We start from the raw sequence: 19,181 nt of genomic DNA, 5'->3' as shown, positions 1-19,181 counted from the left end.
GAAAGGAAGAAGAAACGAATTCTTTGACTGGCACTGAAGGAGGGGGGGGGGATATTTTTCCCCCACATTTTTTAGTTTTTCTCATTATTCTCTTTCTCTAGGAAATCACTAACTGGGGGGGGTTGGTTTCTTTTTTTCCCTCCCCCCCTTTTCTTGGAGGGGGATTTCAGGAGATCCATCCTTCTTTCCCCTCCCCTCCAAAGATTTTTTTTTCATCCTTCGTCTTTGTGGAAATGTGGACATTTCAGGCAGACAGATTGAGTGGAATTGTCTCTGCTTTAGCAGCTCTTTGTCTCGCCTGCTGTGCGCAAAGGTAAGGTTTGCGATCCCAGCCCGCAGGGACAGGGGGGCTGACACAGGATTTGTTTGTTTTGTTTGGGGGGGGGGTTCTCCATCGATCTGCGTGTGGGAAAGGGGAGGGGGTCCTTTCCCCAAATCGCTTCCCCTGCTGCCTGCTGCTGTTATTTCCCGATCCGTGACATTTTAGGGGGAGGAGGGATGCTCATACATGAGATGTGGAGCAGGCTCGCTGCAGACAGAGCCCACCTCACAGCCCACTTGCAGCACGTCCCCCCCCTCCGTGCTTGACCTGGGGGAAAATGGCAAAAGGAGCTGTTTTGCTGGGGAACATGGTGTCCATGGAAGCCGAGAGAGTGCACGGCACTGAGCTGTGTGCATACGCAGCCGGGCACAGGGCTGCCTTGGCCATGCCTGTGTGCACACACACGGTCCACACGCAGCCACACTCACTTCCAAGCGTGCTGTGCCTTTACCAGAGCCCCGGCTCTGCGGTGCACAGGAGGCAATGCCTACGTCTGTGACTACACTCAGATTTATGGCATGCCACATAATCATCCGGGGGGGGGGGGGGCAAGCCACTCAGATACATCCCTGCATGCGCACATTAATCGGTGCCTGTTGGGGTGCACACGCATGTGTATCACGACACGCCGACAGCACAGCACAGTTTACCTGCTCTGTGTGTAGCCATGCAAATGCTCGCACTAATTCCCTGCGTACTCGAGCTGCAGCTGTTCCTGCTGCATGCCTTGAGCTCTCCGAGCAATCCCAGCGGCCGGAGGCGTAGGCACCCATCCAGCCTGGACAAGGTGCACAGAGCACACCTGTTTGCATCGGCACAGGCAATTACCTGCCGCCTTCACACGCCAGAGCAGCGCTGCCTACTCCTCACCCTCCCTTCTCACGCGTGTGGGCAGGTGCCTTTGTACCTGTGTGCACGAAGTCTGCTGGGGTGGGAGCTGGGGCATTGCCTTGCCCAGCCACGCATGCTGAGCGGTGCGCTCCCGAGGCACATATGCAGGTCCCTGCCCAGGCTTGCAGATCTGTATATGCAAGGATTTATGTTCCCATAGTTATAAACACGCACATGCGCAGTCATGGCCACCTTCTCCACACCATTTGGGCATGGTTCTGCTGGGTACGGACACACACACAGGAATGCTTAGAGGCGGTGTCCAAGCAGTCGTGTAAAGAGCAATGCCCACATCAGTAGTCTGTGTTCAGACATGTCCCTGCATGTGCGTTTATATCTGCTTGTATCCTGGACCGAGAGTCCCCTGTAGTCCCAATGTACATCTCTGCACATCCTGGGGACAAACCACTCTGCCATGTGCACATGCCTCCAGCTACTCCCACACACCCCTGCCAGCAGCACGGTGTGCATGTATGTTGCTGTTTGGCTGCAAATGTACGTGTGTATGTAAAGCACATGCACGCCCACACAGCCAGGGACACAGTATTCAAAAATTCAGTTCACAGGCTGGATGTACGTGCTCCCTCAGCGGATGCAGACCCACATTTGCCAGGAATAGCACTTGCATGCAGCTGCTCACCCACAGCTGGGCAAATGCACAACTTGCCTGTCCAGTGGGAGGGAAGTGGCTTTTTGGATCAAAAAGATCACTGAGAGACATGAGACCTTGCCCATAAACACGATGCCAGCTGATACCCTCACGGGGCCAGCTGGTATCTGAGGAGGAAGAAGGACCCCTGCCTCCCTCTTCCCACTCTGCCCCTTTCTGCAGGGCCCCTGGCACGTTGCTTGCTGTCTCTGCCTCGATTTCTTTGCCTCTGTGAAGGAGGCAACACGGCTTCTGAGCTTGTGGCCTGTGAGGGGCCTGTGAGGGGCTGAAGAGAAGTGTCTAAACCCCCCTGAGAAATACTGAATATGGAAATCTATGAATATGGAAATGTGTACCCAGGAGTGACTATCTAGAGATGAGTAAATGCTGGTGCACACTATCAATCCACAGTGAGTGTATACACAAAAACACAATGCAAAAACTCACATACCTACATAGAAATCCACAGGTGCAGACAGACCTTGCAAGTACAGGCACTGTGTTGTGAAAATGTCCACCTGTGTGTACCTCTCTAGCCTTTTTTCAGTGAACAAAACGATGCAATCAAGCGCTATCTCTTTGTAAGGTGCCCAGTCATGAGGGCAGCTCAAGCACAACCCCAGCACAAGTGCTGAGCGGTTTGTCCACGCGTGAAGCTGGGCCTGAGAGGTATGCCATCTCACATCCATACATCACGACTCAGCTGAGAAACCCCTGCACATCCACAGCCTGGGCATCCAGAACCTTAACGCATGCCCAGACTCCCTGGCGGTCCCATTGCCTCCACCCACACCTGTACGGACAGCCTGGCCACCCGGCAGCCCAGCCTCTGGCACCCACAAACGCCTGTTTACGTGTACCTGCACAAATCACATCCACACCCCAGCGTGGACATCCTGACCTAACCCGACAGAGCAGGTTCTGCACCTGTAATCCCCTCCACGCAGACTTGGAGGTGGTCACGCACATGCACACATGCTCGAGCACATCTGCCACAGCTGCAGCCCTGGCGTTCAGTGCTTTCCTGTGTCTGCATGTTTGCGTGCCCACGCAGGTTCCCTGCAGAGTCAGCAGAGGGTGCAGACCTGTCTGTGTGTGGATGCACGGACATGTCAGCACAAACCCCGGTGTCTGTCCGGAGAGGTGCAGGGCTGGCTGGCAGAGGTAGTGCTACGGTGCACCTTGCTTTTGCCTTGGATGGATGTGGGAGGCAGTGTTGACAGGGAGACATGCTGTTTTGGTGGGTGACTGCAAAGAGCAGCGCTTGTCACCGGCAGGGCCCTTATTCTTATGCAAAACAGGGGATGGAGGTTGGCACAGGGGCTGGGTTTCAGTTGAGACAACCTATATACCCCGCAGCATTGAATAGCTTCAATATTTTTAGCATCCTCTGCATTCCGGTTTCCCACCTTCGGCTTTGCATTGGCTCGTGGGCTGCATTTAGAGAGAGCCCCCTTCTCGCTGGAGGGGCTGGAGCAGCGCTAGGGAGGGCAGCAACCCCTGCCCGGCTGTCAGAGGGCTGGGAGGGACAGGAGCCGGGCCCTGGCACACAGCGAAAGATGGACTCTCCTTCCCTTCTCTGCCTCTCGAGTCGCGTTGCTAAGAAGCCATGGTGATGCTGAGTGGCAGAAAATGAATGTTCACATGCCAAAGACTGTCTGTGTGCTACGGCCATAGGAGCGTTGCTTTTTCCTGTGCCTCAGGAACACGAAGGCACAGCTGGGTGTGCAAGACAGCAGCGCTTGCACGGGGATGTGACAGTGCAGGCTGCGTGCTGGGGGCAGGTGTGCGGCAGGGACCTCAGTGCGTGACGGCTCCACGCTGTGTTGGGTGAAATGAGGAGAAAGTGCCCAGCGAGGTGGGCTGGTGGCCAGCAGCACAGGGCGAGCAGTGCCCACGCAGGGGTCCTGTGGGGTGGCCGGGACACAGACACGCACCAGGAGGCAGTGCGGGGTGTGTGGTGCTGAGGGGTGCGGGACATGCAAGGGGTCCTGGGGGATGCTGTGGGACGTGAGGGGTGCTGCGGTGGTGCTGCCTGGCTGGGACCTCCACCCACGGGGCTGGGAGCGCACAGGATGACGAGCAACCTCTCTGTCCTTCTTTATTTCAGCCCCTCCACTGGGAATATTTCTGTGGTGAAAGAGATCGTGGACAAACTGCTAAAGGGCTATGACGTCCGCCTCAGGCCTGACTTTGGAGGTATGGTGACCGACCTGCAGCGTGCTCCCTCCTGTCTCACCTTGCCTTCTTGCCTCCTGGTTTTTCTTCTCCTCTCCATCACCCCTCTCCTCCCACCCTGCTCTTTCCCATCCCTGGCTCCCTGGTGCCCCAGTACCTGCCTTGGTCCTCCAGCTCCCATGCTGGGTGCTGAGCTCCGTAGTGCTTGGGTCAGCCAAACTCGCTTGGGCCAGGTTCAACCTTGCTGAGAGCCACTGGAGAGCAGAAATGTGGGGGGGAAAAAAAAAAAGAAAAGGAATCCTACTCCAAATTCACAGATCCTGTACACAGATGGGGGATTGTCCATGGTGGGATGTTTCTGGGGACTTCTTGCTGGGACAAATGCTCTGGATTTTCTCTGCTCTGATATCACCTCCATCAAGGACCACAGGTTACACTTCCACCACTTCTGCTGCTCCCAGTTCCAGAATTTTTGGCTATTTTCCCTGCAGAAGGTTGGGGTGTCCACTGGCAGGGCTGTCAGTCAGTCTGCCAGGCTGCACCCCTCAATAATGGTATGGGATAAAATAATCCCTGAGGAGCTGGTGTCCTCACTGCTACTCTGTAGGAGATGGAGAGACCTGCAATTCCTCTCTTGTGCCCTGTGAACAGAAAGGAGAATGGGAAGGCCTGTTATTTGCCACTCTGGTGGAGATAAGATACGAAATAATCCTTGGGTATCGTCATCCTGCCAGGTACTGCTAAGGTCCATTATTGGAGACAAGCAGGCAGTGGAGAGCCCACCACCGGCCACGTAGTGGGGGGATTTGGAGCACTTCTGGCTTCACCTGCCGTGTTTGGCTGTTTTTGTGTTTTTCTGGGCAATGCCAGTTCCTGCTCAGGAGGATGAGTGTGGAACTGGGGGAGCTTCAGCCTGCAGGAGGACAGGAGCCACTGCCAGGTGTTCTCCAGGCAGCTGCTGGGAAGGGATTTCATTCGTGGGCTTTCGAGGGGAAGAGATGCCAACGGTGGGCAAGGAAGGAATTTTATCCCAAATGACCTGATCCAAAGCTCCTTGCAGCTGGGGGCAGGGGAATATCCCCACTGATTCCATCAGGTTTTGAAGTCACCCCGGTGCCAGGAGGGCAGTGTGAGGTGCTGCTGGCCCTGGCCTCGTGGGGGCTGTGGGGTGCGGGTGATGCTCATCCCTCTAAGGGGCAGCTGGGTGGTCACCTCAGTGCATGGGGTGCAGCTTTGGGGGGGCTTGCAGGAAAAATGGATTCCCCCCTCTTTGCCTTCTTTGAATGTGGGATATGGCTGGATTTGATTTAAAGGGTCTGTCCGGGAGACATGAAATGCTTTCTTAGCTGACCAGCCCCAATCACGAGAATTGGTGCAGTCGCATTTTATGAGGGGGAGAACTGCAGAGATGACATAAAAACTGCAAGGAAAACCACCTCGTAAGCCTCCAAGATGATTTTGATCCAGTAAAACAGCAGGTGACCTGGCTCCACAGGGGCAAGGAGCAGAGGGGCGCTGGGGGTGCTGTGGGGAGCCGTAGGGGTCCCGGCTCACAGCCTGCACACCCTGCCCATGCCCCTGGGACAGCCAGCTCACCCCGGGACACATCGCCCCATCCGTCAGCCCAGGTGCTGGCCATGCTGCCGGGTCTGTGCAATGCACGGGCTGGGCATTCATCACATTTCCGGCTGTAAAATGGATGGTTTGGGGAAACCATCTCAGCTTATATGATTTTACCGTGAATACCCAAAGTACAAACTGCATTCTCCTCAGACGAGCAGAGAAAGAGAAAGACAGCAGTAGCTCTCTTTCCCTGTATGCATCTCACCCTTGCCTTTCATCCTCTCTTGGCCTTCCCTCTGCTCAGGAGTGCAAAGTCCCGGCTGGCAGCACCCACAATCGTGCTGCTGGTGCTCAGTGTGCAGGGACACCCTAGCTCTGAGCATGTCTGGCCCTGTGCCCTTGAGGATGAGCTTCTGTGTACAAAAATTGCCCCTGCAGCATTTACAAACAAGGCAAGGATGGGCTGAGATGTGGGTCTGAACGCTGGAGATCGTTTGCATTGCACACATGGAAAAAGAGTAGAGGTCTCCTCGCACCATCACTGTCCCCAGAGCTCACCAGTTCCCTGAGATTTGGGGCCAAATCCATTGCCAGGGTCAACCCAGAGGGATCACACCAGGACTCATCCATCCCCTTGTGGCTTCCGGTCCCAGGAGACCAGGCCGTTCTCCAAGACACTGCCCCATGCCCTGGCTGCTGGGCAAGATGGATGTAAGCCATCTCCGCTTGGGAAGGTGATCACTTCACCCATTTGGGACCTCACCCTGGAAAGACCAGTTAGGATCATCTGTAAACGGCTGAGACAATATCCTGGAAGGGTGGCAGGTCCTGCTTGGAGCCATGTGCCCTGGAGAAGCAGCATGGGGCTGTCTCAGGGCTGGGCCCAGTGACTGAGGTCTCTGGCTGGACAGGCAGCTGCCTGCAGGAGTGGGCAGGGTGGAGCAAAGCGGCTCCTCTCCCCTGCTGGCACTAAGGAACACGCTCTCCTCTTTCACTCTCACACCCTGGATCCATTGCCTTCTCCACAACCAGGATTTGACCCTGGGCCACCTGCAGTGACAGGCTCAGATTTGAGGCAGACAGGTGCAGAAATCAGCCCACTGGCCTCAAAGCAAAGAATGCTGCTCCCCTCCTCTCCCTGGGGAAGAAAGGATTTCCAACAGCACCTTCTTGTCCTGCTGTCTCCACCCAAGGGCCCTCCTCATCCCAGCACCCCCACTGCCCCCGGGATGTGGTGCTTCAACAGCTCAAAATGCAACTCACAGTTCCCCAGTCCTCTTTTTTTTTTTTTTTTTTTTTTTTTTTTGAGAGAGAGAAAGAGAACTCCGACTAATGCCAAAAGGAGGACAGGCCTGCTGGGGATTGCAGTTCACTTTTTAATTTTGAGATGCCTCGTTAGCTCTGGGCCGAGCTGAGTGGCTGAGAAGCGTCAGCCACTCGCTCGTCTCCCCTCTCCCCCACCCCCAGGTAACCCATCAGGGCACTGAGCAGGTTGGCTCTCAGGGGCCTGGGAGCTGAGCTGAAAAGGGGGAAACATAGGAGAAAGGGGGGAAGTTGGAGCTGTGTAGCGGTGACGGAAAAATCTGGGAGCACCTCCTCCAGAAAGCCCTCCTGCATCAGCAGAGGCAGCCCAAGGGAATCCCAAGCCAGGAGAAGTGGAGTGGAGGGGGTGCTGTTGAAGTGGATGCTGTGGGACCAGCAGGTACTTGAGTCTTTGGGGCACAGGTGATAAATCCTTCCGGCCCACGGAGCCCTGGACCGTCCCCTCTTACCTCCCAGTCACTGTCCCCCAGATCCCAGAGGATCACACCAGGCCGGGGAGATGTAGGACGCTGGCAGGGTGAGATATACAGTGACCACAGCACCCAGTTTTCAGGGGCAGGGCAGGATTGTGGTGGGGCACTGGGATACCCAGTTCACAGGGGGGATCTGCAGGGTAGGAGAAAGACCCAGCCAACCATCCCAGCCTGCTGAAGAGAGAAATCTCTGCCCTGGTACTGCAAGAATGTGGCAGTGGTGGGGAGCGAGGTTTTTTGGCAGGATGAGCTGTGGAGCCGGGGAGCCTGCCTCACTGGGACGCCAAAGCGCAGGCGGGTGGGATCCAGCTGGCCTGAGGGATGGGCAGCACAGAGGGCATTGCCACCTTGCAGTGGGTAGGTTGCAAGCCAGGCCACGGTGCAGCAAGCAGGGTGCTCACGATTTAGCACTGGATGAGCAGCAGATGCTGCAGATCAGGTCTGGGAAGCATTGCAGAGCTACGGGTGGGGGAGAGAGGGAGAGGGAGCTTTCAGAGCAGCACCCTGGTTCTTGTAAATGCTCTTAAGCACTCACTTCCAGAAGCGTTAGTTCCATAGGAGGGAAAAAAATAAAAAAAAAAAGAAAAGAAAAAAGAAAAAAAAAAGAAGAAAAAAAAGAAAAAAAAAAGAGAAAGTAAATGAAGACTGTCTTGCCCCAGGGTAGAGAAGGCAATGAAGGAATGGCAGGAAGATCCCTCTTGAGCTCAGTGACTCAGCTGCTCTCTGTTGGTGCACCATCTCCAGCCCAAAACTTTGCAAGAGTTTCAAGCAGATCTTGTCTCTGTGTCTTTCCCAGGAGCTGATGGAAAGGGGACCCTGCATGGCTTCCCAGCCTCATTTACTGATCTTCTTAGCCAAAAAAGTAAGGGGAGAATATTCTCTGCTCCTTGCCCCCAGCCCACCTAGAAATTATAGGGTTCCTAGTGTTTCTCCTGGGTGACGTGCACAGCGCCTGAAAATGTGTGGTAAAAAGGGAATGATGGGGAAACCTTCAGGATTACACTGCAATTCCTGTGTTTCCATGCCTGTGGGTCCAGCAGCCTCCAGTTTTTATTCAAACTCCCCTATTGAGAATTAGAGCTTGGTGGGGGTCTGGGATCAAAATGAACCTGTGTTCTGCTCCTCGCCTGCTCTGCAGCAGGGACCTGGCTTTCCAGTTTTCATCACTCTGGCCCAGTATCACCACTCTCCTCTGAGACACGAACCCCTCCTTAGCTGCAATACCTCGCCCTCCCTGCTTTGCTCCTCCTGCTCTCACCCCTCTCTGCTCCAGCACTCCTGCACCCTCTCGTGGTCCCAGCCCCAAGTTCAGCGGACTTGGCGGTGAAATCCTTAGCCACTCTCTGCGTAACGATGTCCCTTGAAGCCCAGAATTGTAAAAATAAATGATTGCTGATGCATAAAGTGTTGCAGTGAAGCACCGTCGGTGGTTCAGGGCTCGGAAACCAGCGGGGCTGGCAGCAGAACGGCTGTGTTGGCTGGCACAACTGCGGCAGGAGGCGGCAGGGGCCCGAGCCCTGGCCCACCAGCCCTTCGTGCCTGGGAAACAACTGGTCTTACTGGTGCTGTACGGGAAGGGTATTCAGTGTCTTACGTAGTCAAGGCTGGCAGTGTTGCTGGCTCTTATCGCTAAGGCTCCCTGAAAAGGTCCCTGTTTTCCACTGCGTATACAGCTTGGCCACTGAGCTTGTGTGGTTTTTTTCTTTGTTTTGTTTTGTTGCTTTTTTTTTTTTTCCATGTAGCTAGCTTGCTTTGACTTTTCTGAGGGGAAGGGGGAAATTTTAGGCAAAATGATTCAGACATTTCTGAGAACAAGCCAAGGCACATACATGCTGGTTTTTTTTTCCTCCTTCAAAATGTTGGGGGGTGAAGCTGGCAGCCCCCCCAGCAGGGCTGGCCCGGTGCGTGCACAGCCAGGTGCCCAGCACCACCACCAACCCAGCTGGCACCAGCATCTTGGCCCCACCACCTCCACCCCATCACAAAAGCCTGGCTACAGCAGGAAATATCCCCCTTCCCTCCCTGTACCCAGCTCTGTGTCTGAAAGCAGAGTGGTGAATTAAATCAGAAGGGAAAAAGGCATAAATTGAGGAAGGAGAAGCAGGAGCTGTCTGGAGACGTCAGCAAACCCCTGTGCCACCCAGGGCCAAAGCAAAGGTGGCTAAGCCATGAGGGCCACCAGTAGCCCCACTCTCCTTCCTAAGCAAAGGGTGCTAAGCAAAGGGTGCTCTTGGTCAGTGAAATTGGCTACAGCTGCGCAGCCCCCACTGCCTCCCCCATTTACATGACTTCTGGCTCCAGACCATGGGTCACATCTTCTCTAGGGCTAATCCAGAAGGAAGATGACAACCTCCTGCTGTTGTGTCTTACTTCATTAGCTGAAGTGGCAGGAAATGAAAGGATCCAGTCCTTCTTGGGACATATGTGGATGTTAACACATTGCCACATGATGGGGTTTCTATTTTTTTCACTTTGCTCTTTTTATAGGAAATACATACTGTGATAAGGACTTTGAGGCTGTAAAGTCTCAGGACTTTAGAAAAGCCAGAACTGAGGTTGCTGCCTGCCTCTGTGTTTGGTCCCCTTGTGAGGGTGCATCCGGAGGTGAGATCCAGCAACATCTTCCTCCTGCACACCTCTCCAGAGGACCCAAGAGATGCCTTTTATACATGGAGCCGCTCCTTCATGTTCCCCTCATTTAAAACCAGCCCAGGCTGGGAGCATGACGGTGGGGACTAGCTGAGGTGGTCACAGAAGATGATTAGGACAGGTTGAGCCAACAAAAAAGTGGAGTGATCTGCAAGTCTGGTGCAAAGCCTAGGACTGAGCAGGCGTGAATGTGTTTACACTTCCCCTCTGGGACCCATCCGGTCTTGGAGAACAGGACCCAGCTACACAAACAGCTCCTTGCCTTTCCTGGAGGCCTCCCCCTCACTCGCTGCATGGCTATCAGGTTCTTCAGCAAATCAGGCAGGGACCCCACTGACAACGCTGTCCTCTGGTATATAATCCTGCGTCATCCTCAGAGTAAATCCATCCTCTGTTGAACGAGGAAGAGGAATGAACAAGGATCCTGTGGATTGTTTAATTAAAAACTGCCTCAATAAGATCCATTCAGCAGCGGGCATCATTCTACCTAAGTTTCATCCCCTTTGTTTTTTTTTGGGGGGTTGCAGTAATACTTTAGAATATTAGAGCAGTCCCTTCCTCCAGTGTGACAGAGCTTGCAGACTTCTTGTTGCATGTTGAGCATATTTATGTGTCCTTCTGTGGCCCCAACAAGATCCTTATTTTCTTCCTTCGGAGACTGGAAGCTCTGGGTGGCATGACAAAGAGAGCAGTGAAGGTGGGTTCCCCCAGCTCTCAGCACAGAGTAAAATTGGATTTGGGTGTCTGAGCAATCTGTATGCCTGCCCTAGATCAGTGCTCGGTAGCACCAAGTGGTGTTTTCTGGGTTTGGTAACCAGTGAAGGACATGGAGCCCTGCTGTCATCCATAAAGCCACTATGTTTTCACAGCAACAGGAGCTGTTGATTCTCTTGTCTATGACGAATCACACATAGGATTATTGCATTCAGTTGCCTTCCTCCTTCCTTTTCCCCCTTTCCCTACCTTCCCACCCCTGACACAGCCACTTTCAGTGCTGCTGGAGCTGATCCTCAGCAGTGCACTGTGGCTGGTGTAGGGCTCTGAGATCTCTCTCCCTAAAAGAAAGATGTCAACATCGTTTTTGCAAAGCATTTATTCCGTGAATTTTGCCTCTTTGCTTAGTCTCAGATTTTTTTATTACTAAAATAAAATGTATTCAAGTTATTGATTAGCAGAAAAAATCCAATAATTCTTAATTAATTAACTGATCAAAAGCAGGCTGTTGTTTATAGCCAGACTGGAGGATGCTTGCCATCTCACCTGGGCACATCTTTCTCCCTGATTAATATCTACAGAACATTCAAACATTTCTGAGTCTATTCTGCCAGTAAACTTGCCTTCTAGGGACTGTCACTGCAGGCAAAATGTGAAAAGAGTGCAAAACCCATTAGTACAAGTCTTTTTGATTACTCAAAATATATTCCCACAGCCCTAGAGCTGTTCATCAGAGCAGCTTTACATATCTGCATTGTTCATTTCCTAAGACTCCCAATATCCCAGCTAGGCAGAAAAATATTTTTAACCCATAGAGCATGAAATGTAAAAGACCAGGGATAAGCTGTAGCTTTACTCTTACATGAAACACAGACTATGTGTGCATGTCAGTTTTCTCACCTATGTCTGGTTCAAAGAAAAAAAAAGGCAGGAGGCTATTAAAGTGTCAGGCTGAGCTGATGTAACACGGTTCTTCAGCCATAGTGACAGCATTTGGTGTGGAAGACTCTAAGATTCATTCTTGCAGATAGCCCTTGGTGGGGTTTGTTAAGTGTCTATTTATATCTTGATATTTCATGTGAAATATCATGCACTTGTTAAAACATCACTAGAAACACGGGCAAGACAAATGAAGTGCTTAATGATGGCATAAAGCCCATTAAAGGAATTCACATCATATACGTGAGAGAGGGAGAAATGCTGGATGGTGCAGCCCTATAGCATGAATAGATCTGTCAGATAAACAGGTATTCTGTTGATCCAGTAATTGATCCTGTTCCCATTAAATGGAAAGCAACAAAGCTCTGCTCAGCCAGCCCTTCCTCCCAGGCTGTAGGAGCACTGCTGTTTGCTTTGAGCAGGGTATGAATTTCAGCCTGGTTTGGAGAACACTGATCATGCAATTCCTATAGGCTATTCTTCTGATTTGGGCATTTATTCTTGGTTCTGTGTCAGAGCTAAAAACTCTTTTTCTTCTCTGATCTTCCCTCCCTTCCCTTTCTGTTCCTTTCTGTTTCTTCCGCCCTTTGTACTCCTGCAGGAATAGTGCTGTTAAGTAATTGTGCACTTACAGATGTCTGTGCTTGTGACAGGGGTGAGCCTCAGCCAAACCTACCAGGGCTTGAATTTCCCTCCCCAGACCTCAGGACCTCTTAGTTCAAGTCTGGGATGGCTCGAAGTACTGTTATGGTTGGAAAAGAGCCTCTGTAAAAATTACATCTCGTTGTTCCATATTTATTCTCCCTCAGTGGTTTCCATGTCAAATTTGCTCAGTTTACCAGTCAAAACAAGATATTTCTACCTGCCAGCTCTGCCAGCTCAACCCGGGCTCTGGAAATCAAGCTGTGCTCTCTCTGCTCTGGACATCATCACCAGCCAAAAAGGATTCTTGAATCGGGGCTGAGCTGGATGTGATTATGATTATGCATGAATATAATTTGTTCTCAGGTAGTATTATGGGTTCTGTGTGAGAGCGGCGAGGCTTCTGTGCTGTACAAATATTGACTAACAGATCCTCCACACAACCTGTGGGCTGATGGACTTCTGCTAGCTCCATTTTACATCTAGTGGACACCAGGAGTTGGCAGCCTGTTGGGAATGACACAGAAAAACCCGTGGCAGAGCAAGGGATAGAATTGGGAGGTTCTGCTTCCTGCTATTGCTATTTATTCACAAGAACACACCTGAGGGCTGTCAGTCCTCTGGTCCGCTGCTTGGTCACCAAACCATGACCTTTCCTTTGACTGCAGTAGCCTGTGAAATCCCCGGAGGGAATGGGTACAAGTGCCCATTTCTTGCTGCAGGGCTTTCTTTAGGCAGCTTTGCACTAGTGAGACCGCAGTAGAAGACTCCTTCAGACTGGGGGAAGCTGTGTTTTGCGAAAGGCCAGTTTCCGGGGAGGCACTGTGGGTCTGAGCAGTTCAGCAAGGAATGCACACCGGAGACTCTTCATTACAGCTCCTAAAGCTCTGGGTGTAACATCAGAGGCTTCACTCCATGACCGGAGGCCACCCAGGTTATTTATGCGTGGGATCTCACTGCTGGAACAGTGTTAGGTAAGGAAGGAAACCTCCTCCAAATGGGGAGAGGAAGCTCTGCTAGGCAGAAAGGCTGTGTGGCAGGTCTGCAGGAGAGCCCAGCCTGCCGGCCTCTGGGGAAGGGTCTCAGCTTGGCAGGAAATTTTTGGAAGAGAGGGAGAGGGTAGGCTATGATCTGATTTTCTCTTCTTATTCTCCTTTCATAGCAAAAATAGAACATTCATCACAAGTTCCTCTACATGTTTTTCTTCTCTATTGCACACTAGCTCCTTGCTAGTATTTGAAGCTAGAGAAAAAAAAAATTGATGAGTACTCAAGTTAATAATGCGTGATTATTATGTTGATGAATTGCTGGAGATGAATATATATGTAAAAGCTCTGCAAGATTCGCTCATCCGTGCATCCTGAGTGAAAGCAATTATTTTGGTGAACAAATTGCAGTTAGTTGTACCTCTTAACAAGAGGTGCTGGGGTAAAAGGTAGCCTGGGAACTAGTCCTGCTGAATTTCCAGGGCATTTTTGCAAACTGATTGCTACCTGATGGAAACACCAGCCTGAGGGTCAGTCTTTCAGAAGTGACCAACGTACAAATTTGAATTCTTCTTCCTACAATGGTCTTGCAATTTTCAGTCATCACTGAATTTAGTGAGATTTTTTCTGTCTTGACACTGGAGAAAAAGCAGAACCTGAACAAAACACATCCAAGAAATTAAGAAACTGGGAGATGAAAACGTATAATCCCATATATAACATTTGGAAAGGGGGAGGCTTGTTTGTGTGTGCTTTGTTTCTCATGATTTCTAACTCAGGCTCATGATTTTAATGTGAATGTCATGATATTTTCAGACCTGACTCACTGCTTTTTTCACTGGCAATACTTGCACTGTAAATTGTCCTGACTGTCACTGAGCATAAGCCTTGGGCACTACATGACCCCAAAGCTCTGCTGCTGAGATGAGCCACATGCTTGGGAAGGTAGGGGTACGGGAAGCAGCAGGTGTGTGATACAGAGAGGTGCTGGTGGGAGGCATCCGAAGGCAGCATCAGCAAAAGTCCTAATAGCAGTGCCAATTGGGAAGGGCAAGGTGGACACTGATAAAAGCTATATATCCACTAAGGACTTGACAGAGGTAACAATAAAGGAATGGCCATCTCTCCCATGGGGACCTCAGCCATCAACTTTGTGCTTTGTTGGGGGATGAAGGACCATGTCCAGCAACAGCAGGAAATCACCTCGTGGGAGGTATGGCAGGGTGGCCACAGCAGGGCTGGCCACTGCTGCCCTGGGATGTCCCAGCCCTGATTTCACTATTTGCACAAGTTTGATGTGTCCTGACCTGGCCATTGTGTTTCTTTCAACTGGATTCAACCCAGGAATTAGAGATAGTGGTATCCTTTAAAGACATGTCCGCAAGCAGTGATGAGGACATGTGACTACCTCATTAAAAATTGAAAACAGGGGAAAAAGGAAAACACCTTCTTGTTGTCGCTTTGATAAAAATGATAAGTCTAGATATATTGTTGTTGTTCTTACAAATACTTCCAAGACAGAGTAATGGATTGGATATGAACAGAGAAGCTTGTGTTAACCCATTTAAATTAATTTGGTTCGGCTCATTTTCAGCTAAGGGGATTAGATGGCTCAGGATTTGGTAACGTATGAAAGTGTTTTCCCAGAGAGGTCACATACTCAAGTACAGCCTTGGTCTGCAGTTGTTTGGGGGATGATATTTCCAGGGTATCACAAAAGAGAGCCTCCTCCACGTAGCAGATATTTATGAGTTACATGCCAGAAAAACCCAGTGCTGAAGAGGTGGGTCAGGACACATCTGTGCCCTGAGCCCTCAGATGAGAAGATGAGGTGGGAGGCAGACTGGTGGGCAATGTGGGATAGGCTTCACCAGTTATCAGCTGGTATGGAGGAAGAAGAGCAAAATGGCCTCACCTTTGTGCCATCAGGAAGCCTCACCCAATAGGCCGATGTGGGGTGGGGTGCCCCACATATAGTACCACCTTTGGGCCTGGGGACTGCTTGCTGGGGGCAGGAGGGTAACAGTGGCTGCTTCTGTGGTTTTTCTATTTTTTCTTTTTTTTTTTTTTTTTTTTGAATTCTCACCTGCTGGGCAGCTGCAGGCATCCTAGCACTGGGCTTGAACCCAGAGGATGCACACTCTTGTGGGGTCTAAAATATTTAATGCCTGTGTGCAATTCTTTCTACTACTGCCCCTGTCTGCATGTTCTACAAAGTCAAGTAACTGGCAGTGGGCTAGGAAATGGCAGCAGCAGGGTGTAAAAGGCTTCCCAGCCTGCCTGAGCTGGGGTCAGGTGGCTCTGGGAACACAAGTGGCAATGAGGAGATGTGGAAAACCTGAGCACTGAGGGCCTGAGTAAAAGCAGAAGGGATGGGTTCCTCCTGAGTTCTTCATAGATTCCCTGGGTGGGCAGAGCTGTGCCCTGCTGCTGCACTGGTGGGACTTGGAGGAGAGATGCCTGCCAGGATCCTGGTGAAGGTAGGATGGAGCCTTCTCAGGTGGAGAACTGTGGGGGTGGCTAGTCAGCGTGGGTCTGATGGTTTACGTTGCTGCTGGAGGAAAAATGCCTGACTTGGGTTGATCTGCTGTTGGTCTACCATGTATGCTTGCTTGGGAAGCCCTGTTGTACTCCTGCTACCAGTTTTGGTGGGGATTGAGAGCTGAAGGAATCTGGGGCACTTAGAGCCTCTGTTTTTCCCAGACCCAGCTCTGCAGGAAAGGGTATAAAAGCAAAAATATCCAAACAAAATATTTGCTCTGTAGACTGCAAAGCCAGGGAGCTGGTCTCTGTGTGTGTGTCCTGGAGGACATATGGAGGAATGCCCACAGAAGGGAAGGGTAGGTGACTGATCCTTGCTCTAGCAACATGGTGCACCAGGGTGTTGCCCTCATCTCTTGACTGCTGGATGTGGGTCTACCTTCTGCAACAACCCTGCTCCAACAAAGAAACCAATGGTGGTGGCAGCCCTGCAAAGTAAACTTGCTGTGGTCTGGGCTGGGTGTTGCCTGTATCAGGGCATGGAAATTGGTGGTATTTAGAAATTGGTGGCTTTAGTAAGGTTGTTCTTTAAGAGTTGATTGCTCAGGACCGACTGCTGATGCCAGGCTAATAACTATCAGACTAGGTAAGGTGATACAGCTGTGTTTGTCTGTAAATGAGAACAAATATCCAGTTTCTTTTGCCTTCAATTTGTTGTAACCTTAACAAATGTATATCACCCAGGCAAAAGATAAGCCTACAGAAGGCTTTGGAAGGCTATCTTCATTACTGAGGGTGAAATAGCTTTAAAAATCTGTCTCCTGAATACTGACCTACAGTCTGTTCTACCAAGAACTCTGGGAAGTCAGGGATTTTTCTTCATACTGAAAGCCCTGTGCGTGTACAAGTGCTTTGCTGAACTGAGCCCACCAGTAGTACAGATGTTGTAAGGGTTGGTGTCTACTTTCTTGTTTCATTTTTAGGCTTGTACATTAAGATCTTGTTTTTATTCAGCTTGGGTAGCTGTCTACCAGCAATCTTTTAAAATCAACCTTGATTTAGCTTCCTCTGTAATCCTTCAATACCTCTGGGACAACCTTTACACTGTTTTTGCAGCCAGGTGATTGTTGTCTCTCACTTCCAAATTTCCATGGGATATTTGCAATATCCCACTCTAATACCTACTAATCCATTAAAAATACCCATGAGATAGATTAGGTAATCCACTGTGCCTTGCAGATTGTGCTCCTTAGCTCTCTGCTTTCCCTGGAACAGTTGCAGAACGAGTGTTACATCTGCACTGGGAGAGCATTGTTCCTCCAGAAGGATCCCTCAGCGCTGGTTCCCAAGCAGGTACAGCTTGCTTGAGAAAATCTTCCTCTTTACTCACATCTACAGGGACAGCTTCACTTGACATCATGGTGAAACTGTGGCTGTTATTATCAATGTTAGCCCTATGTTTGCAGAGGGCATCACGGGATAGTACTTGAGTGGTCAGTTCCGCCTGCTCTGCATATGCTGCATCTCTTGGCTCTGCTGAAGAGTCAGCTTGATTGCTTTCTTAGAGATAAGCCTGTTTCTTACCAAAGTCCTTGATTTCTTCAGTGTTTGGATATTCTGAAGATCTGCTCAAGAAATATTCTAGTCTAGCCGTCCTGGCTCGTGAGTTGCAAGGGCCAGGAGATAGTATGACTCAGAAAAATATGTAGCTTGATTATCCCTTAGCTGTTCTATCAAACTTGTGTGCCATCCATGACGTCACTGTCTTGGCGAGAGCTTGTTCTACCTTCCCATTTCTCTTGGGAAGTCCCTAGTATTCCCTCTTGTTCAATGAGTAGTGCAAGTTCAGCCATCTGACTGGGTGAGGTGAAAAACCAGGCTGCCCACAGAGCAGACTGGTGCAGGCTGGAAATCCTCATTAGCCTCCTCACACAGGGTTACCCTGTGTCTGGCCTGATGTGGATGGATGACAGGCCTGGCAAGGTTAGGCACAATCTTGTTCAGTGTTAGAGGCTCAGTGGCTTAAAATGTGCCAAGCTATGTCCCTAAGGAAGCATGGCAAAAGGCAGCAAACCTGTCAGGAAGAAGCTGTTTTCTGCCAGACCTACCTGGAGACCAGCTGCAGTCTCCATGAATCAGTGGTGGTGGATATCCCTCTGCCCCTGCTGAAGAGTGAATCCGTGGGGAAGCAGCAGGCATGGCCAGACCTATGTATTCTGGAGATCAGGGCCCTCCCTGTCTTTTAGCTCAAAAACACATTCTTCACATGAAGTAAGGAGATTCCTTAGCAGCAAGAGGTCCCTCAGCCCCCATGTTCCCCCACGGACCTGAAGGCAGTGTAGTAGTTGTTGATTTGCCATGAGACCATCTCTAGTAATGTACAACAGTGGCTAAAACCCCCGTTTGCTCTTGTAAATCCAGCAGATGTCATGGAGTGACTTGGTAGGGGTAGTGGGGGAGCGAGCTCTGATGGATGTGTGCGACAGCTCTGGCTGTTGTGCTGAGGCTGGCAAGCTTACTGCACAGCCATCGGCTGCAGGTGAGGGAAGAGGTCAGCAGTGAGTCATAGAAATGAGAATAAAATAGAGGAAGAAAAAGGTTTGGAGGGTGTTTAATGGGTATTTAAACCTAGATTATGTTGGAAAAGTTTACGTAGGTGCTTAAGAGACCCTGCTGAACTTGGCACTTCCAGATGTCACCACAAATCAGAGATGCTGGATGAAAGCTGCTCCCAAAACATTTCTGCTCTCATGATACATGGTCAACTCTTCTTGCTCATCCAGCAGTGTTAATGCTTACTGAGCTTGTGCTTAATGCTGTACCTAAGCTAAAAGGGAAAGAATGGAGAAGTTATTATTGGAAACTTCATGATTTGACTTGTGTTGCCTGCTGGGATGTCATCTTTTAGAAATTCTCCTATTAAGTGCTGTAGCAGAGCCTTGGTCTTTCTTGAGATCTATGAGCACAGCCATTATGCAGATAGCAATTTGCAAACTCCTCTTAGTGTTCTTCTGTTGTGAAAAAACAGGAGCATTTTCATTCCCATGGTGCTGGGCGATAGGTGTGGGCTCCTCCACAGTGAAGGAGTGTCCAGACAGTAAGCTGGGCTCAGAGTTATCTTCTGTGAAGATTTGAAAGAAACTATGGCCCCGGAATAATTAGTCTGTGAGCTGAAAGCTATCTGAGAGCATATGTTTTGGGAAGGGCGGTGGGATTTCTTAGGAGGCTGTATGGCTGCATCCCTGCAGCAGCCCCTCTGCTGGCAAGCTGAATGTGGCCCGTCGTGCACCTCTGATACCTGGCAGTCCTTGCCTCCTAACTGTGTCTGTCAGCCCTTGTATAACCAACTCTTTGCTGCACGTAGCAGTGAT

At 50.6% G+C, this 19,181-nt stretch overlaps 1 protein-coding gene across 2 annotated transcripts in view; it reads left to right on the top strand.

The window, feature by feature from the left end:
- The first annotated feature begins 233 nt into the window (after positions 1–233).
- The window catches only part of GABRQ (gamma-aminobutyric acid type A receptor subunit theta), a 62,515-nt gene continuing 43,567 nt past the window's right edge, over positions 234–19,181 (top strand). For both annotated transcript variants that reach the window (XM_035541651.1, XM_035541650.1), the window contains exons 1-2: positions 234–313; positions 3,973–4,061. In XM_035541651.1, the coding sequence (XP_035397544.1) occupies positions 234–313; positions 3,973–4,061 (169 nt within the window). The remainder of the gene's footprint in view (positions 314–3,972; positions 4,062–19,181) is intronic.

Source organism: Cygnus atratus, chromosome 13, assembly GCF_013377495.2.
Source record: "Cygnus atratus isolate AKBS03 ecotype Queensland, Australia chromosome 13, CAtr_DNAZoo_HiC_assembly, whole genome shotgun sequence".
Lineage (NCBI taxonomy): Eukaryota > Metazoa > Chordata > Aves > Anseriformes > Anatidae > Cygnus > Cygnus atratus.
This window is presented reverse-complemented; position numbering and strand designations above follow the sequence as displayed.